Below are 15,358 nucleotides of genomic sequence, written 5' to 3'. Positions count from 1 at the left end.
TTAGAGACGCAAACTGTCTTTTTTTTCCATATTCTGCTGGGCAAAATACAGCCCAGACTCTCCTGTTATTTTCCCAGCAGGTTTCCACCGTGTGAACAAGAAGAAAGTGACGTTCTCCCACTTCGAGCACTGGTTGGGATGCTGAGCAAAACGACTGCTGGAAAAGAAAACACATCAGATATGCAGCTGATGGAAGAGCAAAAAGTCAACCAACTGGATGAAAAGGCACATTTAAATAAAAAAACCTGCAACGGTCCTCAGCGGGTTCAACACTACCAATCATTCAAGAGGAAAGAGAGAAATAGAGTGAAGAGACGAAAAAATAAAACCTTGAAAGCAAACATGCCATTATTAGATACTGATAGTTAGAATTCTGTTATGTGTTTTAGTCACACTTGAAAGAAGGAAATGCATTAAATAAAAGTTAACTGTTTCTAATATACACAAACAGGACTACAGTGTAAGAAAAGTACAAACTGGCTGTCTCATCTGAGAAATGAGCTCCAGAAATCTTTGGTAAGATGATTATTATTAATAATATTACTACATTTATCAGATGGGACAGAGGCAACAATCACTTCTTTCATCATGCTTTTGTACATTTTCCAAAAACAAACACTAAAAGTTTTCATGCACTTTTAACAGAACAGATTTTCCTGCACCCAATTAAACTGTTTGTCACTTCTCATGTTTTAGCTTATTAAAGACACCTCTGATGCTGCGGCTATCTGATTTAAGCTCAATTAACCTATTTGGAGCATAAAGTGGTTTAGGTTAAGCTCTAATCCCTTGGTCAGGCCTGATTGTTTAGGTGTTTGTTTGCACAGTCAGCTCTGACTATCTGGCTGAGAGAGGAGGTGAAGGAGGGTGAAGGGATAGACTGAGAGATAAGTCAGCTAGGGTGGGCTACACTTTACCATCGGACTGATCCGGGAATACTGCGTTATCATCGGCAAAGCAGCGTGTGCCTGATATGTTACCGTAGTCAAATATGGGCCCTTCCAGCAAAGTCACAATATCCAACCGATTGATCTTAGTCAGCACCGCAGTTAAAGTGTCCGCTGGAGACGAGAGGAGAGAGACAGAAGTTATACAAGTCCAGTTTGAATCACAAAAAAATGATCTGGTCTCCTTCACACCTGGGATCAACTGTGTTTTGATTGATTCAATCACAAGCAGGCAGCTTTTGTTATTAATACTCTGGAACTCGGATTAAGGTGGATCTCACTGAGGGAGTCTCCAGGATGTCTCAATGTCCTTGTGTGAGTCCCAGAGGTGTGCAGTCCTGTCGCTTGAGTTAAAAAAAAACTTTACTTAAAATCTATCTCAGGAGTGCTAGAAATGTAATTTTGACACCTGCACAGGAGCTCTCCCCTGACAGAAAACATCCAAGTCTGAAAACCATGTAAGTAATTATTGAACAACTGGTCCAAATCTGCCCGTCTTCATTTAAAAGATGTACTCCAGCAGATTCAATTATAAATGAGGGAGTAGCTGCAAACGCTCTTCTGGTTGCTTGTTTTTACACCTAAATAACTGGGCCATAAGGGGGAGTTGTAATACACAGAGGAGAACATAACCGAGTGGGAAAAAACAGCTTGTCAAATAGCAGATTTACACTAGGAGCCTGCAAAACTTCACAAGGTTTTGGAGGGATTTATCACATCTTCCATATCATGCAAACTGCATTTAATCAGTTGAAAACATTGTTTGAATTTAATGGAGAATGTGCACACAGGGCACATTCTGTCCAAAATGATTTATTTTGCTTTTTCTGTCCAAATGTAGTTTATTATAAAGGAGATCTGATTTCTACCAGCCTTTCCAGAAGGAGCCAAATTAAATAAAATGGCACTTTTTTGTTCCATCGAGCAACATGGCACCTTAATCTATATAAATCTTTAAGTAGTTCGTCCTCTGTGCGGTTGTGGACACGCTCACATGCACACTGCTAAACCAAGCTGTCCGGTCCAGCTGCGATTGTTGTTGGAACGAGCGAATCAGAATGCGTTCTGGTTGCGTTTACAGCTAAATGTAAAGCTGTTCACGTGTGATTGAATGATCAAAAATCCTTTTCAACCTTTTCAACCCTGAGGAGACCCTAACCCTAGCCCTGGGCCAAAAGGCCATAACCCCTTCAACCCCGAGGAGACCCTAACCCTAGCCCTGGGCCTAAAGTCCCTAACCCCTTACACCCTGAGGAGACCCTAACCCTGGGCCAACAGGCCCAAAGCCCTTACACCCTGAGGAGACCTTAACCCTAGTCCTGGGCCAAAAGTCCCTAACCCCTTCATCTCTGAGGAGACCCTAACCCTAGACCTGGGCCAAAAGGCCCTAACCCCTTACACCCTGAGGAGACCCTAACCCTAGACCTGGGCCAAAAGGCCCTAACCCCTTACACCCTGAGGAGACCCTAACCCTAGCCCAGGGCAGAAAGGCCCTAACCCCTTCAACCCTGAGGAGACCCTAACCCTATCAACCCTGAGGAGACCCTAACCCCTTCAACCCTGAGGAGACCCTAACCCTAGCCCTGGGCCATAAGACCCTAACCCCTCAAACCCTGAGGAGACCCTAACCCTAGCCCTGGGCCAAATGAACCTAACCCCTCAAACCCTGAGGAGACCCTAACCCTAGCCCTGGGCCAAAAGACCCTAACCTCTCAAACCCTGAGGAGACCCTAACCCTAGCCCTGGGCCAAAAGACCCTAATCCCTCAAACCATGAGGAGACCCTAACCCTAGCCCTGGGTTAAAAGACCCTAAACCCTGAGGAGAACCTAAACCTAGCCGTAGGCCAAAAGACCCTAATCCCTCAAACCCTGAGGAGACCCTAACCCTAGCCCTGGGACAAAAGACCCTATCCCCTTCAACCATGATCAAAAACACACAAAGGGTGACAATCATTATCACACACACACACTTTGCTTACTTGTGGCATTTTTACCATCCCTGTGCACCCATTTCTTTAGGAGCGTGAAGCTCTGTGCTGTCAGGGAGTTGGGGTTTTCCACCCTGATCAAGTTGATTTCTTCCACAGAGAAATCCAGCTCTCTGGCCAGTTCTGTAACAGCAGCAAACACCACAAAAAACATCCTTTTAGTTAGAAATAAACAGCCAAAACATTGTGCCTAAAGGTACCCACTGCAATGTCGTGGAGACTGGTTCTTTATAAAACTTTTACACTTTTTATTCTCCTCCTCATATTGGTGGTTAATGTGTCCTTAAATAAAAAAAAATGTACGTATTGTATTTACAGAAACAGCCGAAGTGACAGAAAATAGGTCAACGACCACGGATGAGCCGTTTGTCGAGTAATGTTTGGGGATAGGTTTATAAAACAATCTTAGACTAAAGTTGGTAAAACAACAACATGAAGAGTTAAACTTACCCGTGTAGCAGAATTTTTTGCAAAAGTCTTGTGTTTGAAAGTCAAGCTCTGCCTTTACGACGCTCCACTGCGCTGCTTGATCCTGACATTTATTCTGACAAGGCTGTCTTTCACATTTAGCAGCAGATTTACTTTTATATTTCCACCTAAACGTCTTCTCCTCGATTCTACACTTGTCTGGTTCAGCCATATTTGTTTACCCAGCCATCCTTATGTAGACCAATCATGATGATTGGAAAACTACTGGAGGAAACTCTTTCAATTTGATTTCCATTTGGTTATAGTTCAGGATAGCCTTTTATTTGTTTGCAATGACTAACTTTAGAATGAATCTTGTGTTTTTCAGTGTGAAAAACCAGCAGTGCTAACAGATCATGCTGCACCCAAAAACAAAGGAAGAAAGAGATTCAGCCTCCATTTACAAGTTCTCATGTCACAAGCTTTGTCTTGATTCTTATGAAATGAAAAAAGGGGTCTTTTTCCTAAACTAATTAAATAAAATCTCTCTCTCACAGCCAAGAGTGTGACAAATTCTGCCTGGAGCCAATGATGGAGTGTGACGCTGCGTGCTGTAAATCTAAAACCATAAAAAACATCGTGTTCGACGCAGCTCCGCAACAGAGAGACACACATCAAATATTGATCAGATTCCTGAGCCGCTACACTGGACAGACAGAAACACGTCCACACAGTTACAGAGTCACGCCCAGCTGCACACGTGCAGGCAGGCGTGGGGTGCAGTGCTGCAGTGCCAAGATCGAACTGAGCTGCAGAGGCCACACCCCGTCACTGCTGACAGAAAATACAATCGCTGTGGGGCTTCAGCACACTCAGAAACACTCAAAACACAACCTCTGTCAGCTGTGTTCTCACACCAACTCCTAAACATGGTTCACGAATGTTTAAATCAGAAAGCATCCTATGCTGATGGTTATATTGAGTCAAATATGGTGTTACAATATATGTTCAAATGATATATTTGACTACGCAGCATTTCGCCGTAACAGTTATAACTGAGAAATTAAAAAGCATTGCTACATTGTTCTGCTGGAAAACAGGTTTGGCACTGGATACCCCCATTCTATACTGCAGTACAGCCTCATTCTGTAGGACTGAAACTGGTCAGGGGGGAAAAAACACAACAAACACTCCCAAAATACAATCAGAGCAGATTAATGGGAACAAAGACCTCTTCCCCAAATTCCCCAAAATGCAAAGGCTCAACCCTGGTACCAGATGCTGTGAGGCGTTCTTTTATTATTCTTTTATTAAGGTAAACAGCACTGCAGTACTAGTATACAGGATTCTTAGTATAAAAGTATTTTTTACTATATAGACACTAGATGGCAGCAAACACTGTAAAACGTGGAATCTGCTTTTACTGGTAGAGTTCAATGACTTCATGCTGGTTTTTAGATGAACTTTACACAGAGTGAGAAACCTGGATGTGTTCAGACTCACCAGTCCAGCTGAGGCCGAGGTGGTCGGCTACTATCGCCATGCGGACATCTGTTCTCTCACAGGGGCTCTGAGGGCCTGAGCGAGGACGCAAGGAAAGGTGGGATACAAACAGTTAAAGCGATATAATGACAACAGTCCTCAAATGGTTTAGATGTGGCTCACAGATATACAAAATGGTTCCCAAAGAGATCAATATTTAATGACGGAAACAGATTGGGATAGTGAACTGAGCATTTATGTAAATTAAATCCCAGACCTAAGTATAAATTGATTATTGCCCACTTTTTTAAAACGTTTTATTTTCTGATCTGGTGTTCATATTAAAGGTATTCACTGTCCCAGGTCTCAGCTTTTCTGGCCAGACTCTCCTCAAACTTTAGTTAAACATCTCACCTGAGTGTTTAAAAGGGAACAAAGCAGAGAGGTAACAACTGGACCAACAAGACCTCTCAAGCACCTTTGAAAACTGGATCTGATTTAAAAAATCAATCAACCAGTACTCTTTATTTTGCCATAGCTTATATTTGATAATCACTAAATTTCTGTCAGAAGATAAAACTATATGATGGAGGCAATTCTATTATTTCTAATGATTTTTATTACCACTGAGTTGGTCACAATCAAGAAAAATAAGGGACTAAAAAAGGCTGCTTTTAGAAACCCCTTCACACAAGACGACGACCCCGCTGCACGGTTAATGACCTACACTGATAAAATGTGGAAAAACTTCAGTGTGAAGGCAATCATGACCATTTCCCTCACCACGCTCTATACACCCACTTTGGCAGGATTCTCTCAAACCGTGTCAGAAAGCAGCTACGCACCAAGCTACCATGATGCCACCACCACAGACATCACATCTGAGATATGCCGTTTTCATGACCACAAGGCGTGAGAAGTCCTTCAAATTCTCCAAAACAAAGCTGTCAGTGTGTGCGAGCTCCATGTCATGGATTTGCTCCACAACACTTCCCCACACCGCACCCAGGACTTCAATATGCAGCCACCACAATAATAAACCACCATTACGTTGCTATGGAAGATCGATCATCATCATCATCATCATCATGGACTTATCACACTGAGCATTTCCATCATGCTCCTGAAGGCCTCACCAAAACCCTGCAAAAACCGTCCACGATATGGCTGATTATTTTTACATCGTAGCAGGTCATCATCCTGTGTGAACAGAGCCTTAACAATGAATATCTTTTCCATATTGATATACAACTTTTGTGTTTTTACTAGCTCTGATACCGTTAAAGTAATAAAAAATCAAAAACAACTGAGTCAGTGGTTGTCTAGATGAAAAGTTTGAGGATTTGTATGGCCAGAGAAGCCAACAGAAGTCACACATGAACACTGCAATGTTTGCTGTTCAGTCGTTTTAGTAAGAAAAGTTTTAGAACAGAAGAGTTTTGTATCACATCACTAATCACAGACAGACTACCATCAGGCAACATTCCCCCTCACTTATAAAAACAACTTATGGCTTCAACTTGAAATCAGAAGTTGTCCAGCTGCAATCGGGTTCCAACATTCACACGATATGCAGATGACATTTGTGTTGTTTTCAAGTTCAGCCAAGGTATTGTTTTCATAGTGGTTTCACAAAGCGATTATACTAAATGAAGTCTACACACCAGGCAGACAGACAAATACGAAAACAAGGTTGCATTTCCCTCCCCCAAAATTAATTTCTCCTAAGTCTTGGTCAGGTGAAGTGGAGGTGGGTGCTGTGTCTTCTTATGAAATGCAAGAGTAACCTTATCTAGGTGTGCAATGAAACAGAAGTGTGCTGTTGCCCAATGTAACAGAAAATAATTCATATTCTTGATTCAGCCTTTTAAGTGCAAACCAGAACCAACAACTAAGAGATATTTGTTGATATCAACACAGTATTTCCTGCCTTAAAGTCTTCTACATCTTTTTTATTTTCTGCACTATTTTAATGAGGTCATAAGCTATCCTGCTTTTTTCTGAGATCTAACAGAGCTAGAAACAAAATCTGCTCAAACCTTGGAGGATCCTTTACTTTTAGGCCTACACCAGACAGCACAGGACACAGATAACAAGAATGACGGGAAGAAGAAAGAACAGCTACACTTACGTCACATTACAGAGCACCCACAACAGCTACATGCATCTTTAGGAAAAAGATAAAGTGCTTGAAGTGTTTAGAAAGAGTTTACAAACTAGTCTTGTTCTCCATCACAGGAGTCGTGATTGGTTGATCAACCTGACTCCCTTCATCCTTCTGCTCACGCTCCTTCCTTCCAAGTGTTCGCCTACTCTTCCTCCTGCTCGTCCTCATCCTCTCACTGCTGGCCTGCTCAACCTCAGCTTTCACGTCTCTAGTGGATGGTGTTGTTGTGGTGCTGGTGCAGGTGGAGGTAGAGGTAGAGGTGCAGGAAGGACGGGAACTCCTAGAAGCTCTAGATGGTTCTGATGGGGAAGTGGCCCTGGTTGTGACGAGGCTGCAGTTCTCCTGATCCTCAATGGGCAGAGTTTTCCCTGTTAACTTTGTTTCAGCCTCCTTGCAAATGGTTTTACCCAAAGTGTTGCCTACGTGGCTATTCCCGGACCTTGTTTTAAAGTTCTTTGAGCCCACTGCACTGTTTTTTCTCCTCAATTCATTTGCTACACTTCTGCTGTTCTTTTTTACCGAACTGTGTTTGCGTTCAGGACTGGATTTGCTTTTAGTATTAAGTGTATTCTCTGTTGCAGATTTATTTCCTTTGTTAGTCACTACAGATTTGTTTCTAACCACCTTCTGTTCCCGAGGACAAGAAGGGTATACAATGGCTTTTATTACAGGAATTTGAGATTTAGGAAATAAACCTTTAAAAGGGTCTAATCTTTTCCTGACTTTATGTTGTGCTTTAAATTTCCTGAAAGAGAATTTATCAACATTTTCTTGTGCCGTGTTTTTCACTGCTGGTTGCCTGGGACTGCATATATTGTAGCAAGGCACTCTCAAGGGTAACTTTGACTTGAATATATGGCCTTTGACTCCTTTGGCTTGTGTGTTTGTTATTGCTACATTAGAAACGACACTGTCCTCCCTGTGGTTTTCTTCTACCTGGATAAAGGATGCTTCCTGCTTGCTGACCTCCTGCTGAGTGGATTGTGAAGACAAGTTGAATACAACACTGCCAGCTTGAGAACTGTCTGAATGGGTGTCAGGGATAATACTACCAGTATTGCTGCTCAGTGTTTGCAAATTGCTACTCTGTTGCGAAGGTGCAGAAGGATAATCTGTGCTTTGGGAATCAGTGTTTGGATTTTCCAAGAACTGTTTGGGTGTGTCTGGGCAAATGCTGTCATTTGGACAATATTCTGTGACAAATGATGGTCTTTTACTCGAGTTATCTTCCATGTTTGATGTATTATAATTACAGTATTCTGCATAGTCTGAGGTTAAACTGTAAAACTTTTCTACAGCTGTTCCTGAGGTTTTATTACAACAATGAAAGGTGCTGGGTGCTCCATTTTTAGAGATGCTATTTGAAGCATCAATTGTTTTATCAGATGACAGCTTGAATCCTGTTCTAAAAGTGGAGAATTTGGGCTCAGTTTTGGAAGCAAAGTCTCTGCATGTGCTGTAACCACCAGCCACAGTAGGTATTTCTACAGTGGTAGTCTGAATAGTGACTTGAGGGACTGATAAATTATACTGCGCAATAAACTGATCCCTCTGCTGTGGGGAGGCATCTACCTCAAAGTCCCTGACCCTATAACTGCCCGCGGAGTAGTAATGCTCACCAATCTGAAAAAATTGAAGCCTCTCTTCCACCATGTCCCTCTTGCTCATGTCAATCGCACCACTGCGTGTCATCTCAAACATCTTCCCTTCATGGAAGGGAAATGGGTTTGGTTCGCTCGTTGGCGTGCTATCATCGGTTGGAGTTTGGGCTGGAGTAGTTTCTGCTGTTGTGGCCTGAGATTGGTCCTCGACTGCTAGTCCATAAGGCTTTGGCTCACCATTATTTCCCCGCATCCCTCCCATGTCAATGACTTCTCCTTCACCACTTTTACTGGACCATGGATCAAAGTCTAGGCCTTTGGTGGCAACAGTCTTAAAAGGAGAATTAAACTCTTCTTCTAATTTATAACTAAAGTAACTGTCTGAAAATCTTTCTTTATCTAAATGTTTTTGCTCCTGGCTTTTTTCTCCATCTTTACTAATACAATCAGCCTTGCCATTATTTAAGGGGGCATCTTTTTTCAAAGTATCCTTCTGACATTCCTCTGGGATTTTCTCCTCTTCAATAACTTCCAGTTTAGTCTGTGGAAAAGAGCGGTCAGTGGACCTAAATGAGTCTGTTGCCCAAACATCTCTCCGGCTGTCTGGAAGACCAATTAACCGGAGAGAATCTGCTTGCTCACACAGGCCATCATCTTCATCCTGAAGTTCATATCCATCTAGAGAGTCTATCTCTGTTGCATCTGTATCATGAGAAAATTCTGCTGTAGTGGCTATTGAACAGTCCGTTATTGACTGGTCATTTCCATTTTGTTCACATTCATTGTCCTCTCCTTTGCCATTAGAACCTTTAGAACCATTGCTGGAGCCATTGGAGCCATTGGTCCCACCATGTTCTTTGTTTCCATTTCTGTCGTGCTTTTTGGCTTTAGGAGGTTTTTCTTTCTCCTTCTTTTCCTCCTCCTCAGAAATTTTGGAGGTCAGTTTTTTACATGGAATTGGTTGAAAAATGGACTCGTCATCCTCCTCTAGATCATCAGCATTTGACTGACTGTCATCTGTCCCAGGGGGGACTGGGGAAGGAGGTTGTATGCGTATAATTGGCTCAGTTCGCAGCCGCTTGTCTTGTTCTTCCTGTAAGTTCACGTCCATCATTTCTGTCTCAGTCTCTGAAGAACCACAGGAACCTTTTCTTTCGGGGTCTGAAATTTCTGAAGCTGAGTCAAGAGGGGGAGGGGGAGGAAACTCAATATATGCAATACCCTTATCTTTTGATACTTCATGTTGCTCCTGCCCTATAAATTCATCATGCATGCGAGTGAGCGTTTCTTTGTTTAAATTATCAGTTAATTCCTGCTGATTATCAGTCATCTTCATTTCTTTTTCATTAGCATTAACAAGGTATGCTTGGGTATCCTGAACACTAGCTTTACTCTTTATAGGGGTTTCTTTAAAAGAAAAAACTGTGTTCCCTTGACAGTCTTCCTCTGATTCCTCAGATACCTCCATGATGGGACTTGGTTGCTCAGACATGAATCCCATAAAGCCATCAGGGGTTTTGCACGTGAGGTCATAACTGACTTCCTCAGAGCTGGGGGTTTCTGGTGTAAGAGGGCTTTTACCAGAGCTGTCTATGAAAGAAACCTGCTCTAATGTGTCATCGTCAGGGCTTATGGGGCTAAGTGTGGAGTTTGGTTTCTGTTTGACAGTGTAAAGTGCTCCCTTAGCTTCCCTCTCTGCCTGCCTGCCGACCTGAACATAAACTGGTAACGTTTTGATGCCCTTAAAGTTCTCTTTCGTTGTTACGGTAGAGGAAGGAGTTACAACTTTTTCCAGTATTTCCATGGAGCTAGGAAGGTTATTAGAGTTGGAATCTTTGGGTGCATTGTCTAGAATTTCAAAAGTTAGATCTGTTTTTGCTGGACTTGTCTCAAGGCTTTTGGTTTTCGATAGTGTAGGTATCTGTGAGGGCTTTGTTAGTGTCTGTTTCTTTGTGAGGTCATTATCTAAAAGGAGGGAAGTTGTTCTTACAGGAATTTGAGATTCAGTCTTTTTTCTAAGGTTTTTGTTTAGTGATTCCTCTGCATCCTTTTTGGGTAGTTCTTCTGGTATTTCTTTGGGAGAATAGGCACTTTTTGTGGTTTGTTGGTTTTTGTTGGCATCATTATCATAAACATTAGGTGTCTTAAACTGGATTTTATTGCTGTTTTTAATTTCCTGAGTTGCACAAGAAGAAATATCTTTACTTTTAGCTGTTGGTTTATCAACCTTAGTTTCTCCAATTTGTTGAGAGACCTCGATGAGGTTTCTGTTTGGAAGCTTGTCTACTTTGGGGATTTTAGATGTTGGTATCTGATCAGGCTTAATACCTTCTGTGTCTTTCTCAATGTTCTGTTTTTGCCCATCTTCTTCTGATATTTCAGAAACTTTTGATGCTTTTCCTCCAGCAAAGAACTGATAAACTGGAAGCTTGCTTTCCTGTAATTTCTTTACTGATGGTTTTGGATGTACAGGTGGAGGAATTTTGGTTGGACTAGATTGACTCTGACTGCTCTTCTGAGCCACTGATTCAAATTTCATCCTCACTGCACTGACTTTGGATGTTGATTTTACATGAGCAGGAGAAGAGGGTTCAGAAGCACTGACCTTCGGTTCTTGTTTTATTTTATCCTCACTGGTATTAGAGAAAACAGTTTTCTGAGGACTGCTTGGTGAGCTATAACTTTTCTTTTCAGCAATTGTGGAGGTCCCAAACATTTTACCAACTGAAGGCTCCCTGAGTCTGCTTTTACTGAACCCCTCATCTCCTGCTTTAGGTTTCTGTTGTGTTTTCTCTGGGCTGCTACAAACTGAGCTAGGCCAGGATCTAGGCTCCTTCAGTTCTCGTCTTATAGGCTTTTTCTCAGGTGACTGCAGCTCATCATTAAGCTTCTCTGTTTTATCACGGAAAAACTGTGACACCTCACTTAGTTTTTCTTCAGCTTCCTTTACAGTCTGATCTACCCGATCTTCATAAAGCAGCTTATCCCTGCTCTTATCATGTTTGTCCTCCGTAAATCGCATCCAAACTGCATGTTTAGGACTGCCCTGTTCTGTGGAGTAATGGAGCACTGTCACCTTGTCAAACTGAGATGGTTCATCTTTGTGCAGGAATTTACCTGATTTAGGAGACCCATCTTTTGATGACTTAGAAACAAACTCTCTTTTGGGGCTTTCTTGCTGCTGATTTGGGATCTCAGAGCTACCAGTTTCCTCAGAAACTAGGTGGCGCATTTTGTCAGCTACTGCTGCAGAATCTTCTGTATCTGAATAGGACTGAAGTGATGGGTCAATTTTCTCAGAAAGAAGCATTTTCTCAGCAAACCTATACGACTCTCCTCGAACTTCTGATAATTCATCATCACAGTATTCTATGGAGTGCTGGCTGAGGAGCTTTAGAGCTTTATATGAATCATCTGCTATTAGTTGGGCCGAACTCGGGCGACTGTCCTCTTCCTGTGACACCGGGGTGTTAACACGAGATGTTTCCAGGAAGGAGGGCAGGGATTCTTCAACAGTAAGTTCTTCTTCTTCCTGTTGAGCTTCATCATAATCAGTCAGTTCCTTAATTCCACGGTCACCTTTGTAGATGTAAACCTCAGGGTGTTTCTTTGTTTCTCTGATAATAACTTCTGTTGGTTCTGCTGTGCTATGGCCCTTTTCAATATGAACTTCTATTATCCTTTCAACCTTTGGTTTGGACTTAATGTCTCTGTCAAGAAACATAGGAGTCAGCTCATCACCTTTCACTGAATCTTGGCTAGCTTTGTGTTCAAAAAGGCCTGCCAAGTCTTTAGATGGGTCCCGTCCTGACTGAAAAGCTTTCATGATATCTCTAACAGACATGCCTTCCTCTATCATCTCTGTGCCATCAGTTAGTTGGGGCTTGTGATATACCATTCTAGTTGTTGTAGTAATATGAGTTTCCTCTTTAAGACACATGCTTTTGTTCATCAAGGCATCATCTTCTGGCATTTTCATCTGTAGGGCTTTCGCTGTAGCTGCTTCGGGCTCTACAGCAGGTAGGGCAGATGCAGCTGCCTCCTCCATGAGTCCAGGCTCGCAAAGTTCGTCTGGCTGCTCGTAGCTCCTAATGTGGACAACCTCAGTTCTGGTCTCAGTTACGCAAGGGGGGATTGGGGAATCTGTGAATAAAGGTTTGGGTCCTGTGCTCTCTGCACTTTGAGGAGCAGAGGGTGTCTTTTCGCTCCTCGTCTCAAACCCGCTGTCTGAAAGGGGACTTTTATCCTGCTCGTGAGACAGGTCCTCAGGAGATTCCAGAATTGTGTCCGATCCCTGATATGACTCAGCAAGCTTGCTTAGGTCCTTCTCTGAGGGAGACCTAAGCATGCCTGAGACCGGTGGAGGCATTTTGAGTTTGTTCTCTTGTATGGACATAGATGGTTTGAGGACTCGTTTTTGTTTCTCTTCTCCATCAGTTTTCAACTGATCCTCATATCTACTTTTCAGCTCAGCCATTTTTGACAGAGAGCTAGCACCAATGTCATTTGTTAAGAAGTCTACTACTTTAGCTAACTCTAATTTGCTTGACAAGGCCTGGTGGGTAAAGAGCGTGTCTTCATCAAAATCAGGGTAGTAGTCTGGGAGGGTACTTCTTTGTGCCTCTTCAATCTCATCTTTGGAAAATTCCTCCCATTCATCCTCTGAGGCTTTCTCCTTACCAGCAATGGCCTCGCTTTCAGTCACGATATCTTTCTGTAATATTTCACTGACTTTGACTAAATCTTCTTTCACCTTCTCAACTAAACTATATGGCTCTTCATCCTCTAACTTAGATTCTTTAGGAGTGCCAGTATGTGATGTTTGTACAGTTTTGGCTGCTGTCTGCGTGTCCGTCTGCAGGATAGCTGTCATTCTGATTAGATCTTCTTTCATGTCTGCAACGTCTTTCAATATTTCCTGGTTGGAAGCTGCAGTTGGGTGGATGATAGGTGGAGTGATAAACGGAGGGGATTTTAACTGGGATTTTATTTTTGTTCCAGTAACACAGGAAGACAAAGAGGATGAGGACGAGGCACGAGGAGAATCAGGATGCGCCATTTTGAGAGATCCAGGTCCTGGTTTGACAGGGGTCCCTGGGATCACATTGACCAGTGAATAAACAGGGACAGTCATTGTATTAGATGAGACTGCTGAGCTTGGGGAGGCAACTACAGATCTCAGGGAGCCATAGGCAGAACTCGATGTTGCAGATCTACGTGAGGATAGCGATTTAAGCGTGCCATATCCTGAGACAGAGTATGAATCTATAGCTTCATTTATGGCTGCACTGACACCAGAAGTTACTGCCTGTGTGGTGGCTTGGATCCTCTCCTGAAGACTGCTACTTCTCTCTGAGAGAAGACGTGAAGAAGGGGAGGATGGTGTTGAGGAGGAGGATGGATATTTAACAGGTGAGGCTGATCCATTCATCATTGAGAAATCTGAGCAGGCAATGGTCGTCTGACCAGTTGAGGAGAGAGATGAGACAGAAGTCCTCCCTCCTCGGGATGAGAGTGTTGAATCAACAGAGGTTTTTAAAGATGACAGACTAGAGATACTTTTTACAGGAGACAAAGTGGCTGCCGCTGCTTCTGTCGCACTTGTGGATCCAAGGGCAGTTTTGAAAGGCAGATTCGAACTGTATATACTGGAAAGTATTTTTGGCGATGCCGCAGAAGGAATAGAGGCTGAAGATCTGTCAGGTATTGAATGAATGGGAGTGGTCCTTGATGTGTATGCTGAAGCAAGGTTTTTGATTGAAGCTGGATCTGTGGCAGGTTTACTTCCAGAACTTAGAAGGCTAGCAGGTCCTTGAATGGGGTACTGGCCTTGCTGGACAACTGTTTTAATGGGTGAAGGCACAGTCCTGTAAGACCTGATAGGGGAAGAGGACGATAGCTCAGTGACAGATTTGACTGGGGATGACAAGGCAGGTGCTGGGGGTGAAGTTCCCAGGGTGGCTTTTATAGTTGTGGGACATGCAGGTGAAGGGGCTGAGAGGGGCCAGGCGGACTTTAATGGAGAACCAGCTGGTGACCCTGCCGGTGAATCGGTAGCGGTGAAGGAACCCCCCACTCCGACGGGCCTTGTTTGGCCAGGGATGGTAATAGGAGCAGTCGACCATGGTGGGTAAGGTCTGGTTGGAAAGACAGGTTTGTGAGGGTAACCAGCAGGCAGTGCTCTTGCTGCTGCACTTCGTTCAACTGCTGTTTCTTCAGGTGAATTTAGAGAGAAATTATGACGAATGGATGGCAGAAAAATAATCAAAAGAATGCAGAATAGTAAAAGATAATAGAAAAATATGTTGGGGTGGGGGAAATAAATGTGACAAAAGAGAAGACCAGAGGAGGAAGAGTTGGTCAGTGATGCAGAATTAGGAAGGGAAAAAACAGCTGTGTTATTTGCTGGGTAAGACATTTGAGTGCACCTGAAGATGGATTTATGAAAAGAAACATTTGTGCTCCTCTGTGTTCAAGAACGTCAAGATGAACTAAACAGCAGCAATAACAGAAGGAAGAAACTCAACAAAGCACATACAGCAGCAAAGTAAATTCCAAAGACGATGGCGCAGACTGACAGCTGAGACAGAAAAAATGGCAAAACAAATGCACCAGAATAAACACAAAAACAAAAACAAAAACAAATTCTCTTTGGACTTCCAATGTCCTGATACTTCCAAGTTTCTGGCTCAAAATTCAGTCTGCTTTTTATAGTGCCTTTTATCTGTTTGGCCCAAAAAGGACTTTTTTTTTCTTTTTCAAAT

At 42.8% G+C, this 15,358-nt stretch overlaps 1 protein-coding gene across 20 annotated transcripts in view; it reads right to left on the bottom strand.

The window, feature by feature from the left end:
• The window catches only part of LOC108247393 (ankyrin-3), a 94,767-nt gene that overhangs the window by 9,205 nt on the left and 70,204 nt on the right, over positions 1-15,358 (bottom strand). For 10 of the 20 annotated variants that reach the window (XM_037980730.1, XM_037980733.1, XM_037980736.1 and 7 more), the window contains exons 39-42: positions 7,044-14,801; positions 4,848-4,922; positions 2,928-3,059; positions 918-1,061 (exon numbers count right to left, since the gene is read on the bottom strand). In XM_037980730.1, coding sequence (XP_037836658.1) covers positions 918-1,061; positions 2,928-3,059; positions 4,848-4,922; positions 7,044-14,801 — 8,109 coding nt within the window. The remainder of the gene's footprint in view (positions 1-917; positions 1,062-2,927; positions 3,060-4,847; positions 4,923-7,043; positions 14,802-15,358) is intronic. The other 10 variants (XM_037980746.1, XM_037980748.1, XM_037980744.1 and 7 more) reach the window with 3 other exon arrangements.

This window comes from Kryptolebias marmoratus, linkage group LG17, assembly GCF_001649575.2.
Source record: "Kryptolebias marmoratus isolate JLee-2015 linkage group LG17, ASM164957v2, whole genome shotgun sequence".
NCBI lineage: Eukaryota > Metazoa > Chordata > Actinopteri > Cyprinodontiformes > Rivulidae > Kryptolebias > Kryptolebias marmoratus.
The sequence above is the reverse complement of the archived record's forward strand: the minus strand, read 5'-3'. Positions and strand labels throughout refer to the sequence as shown.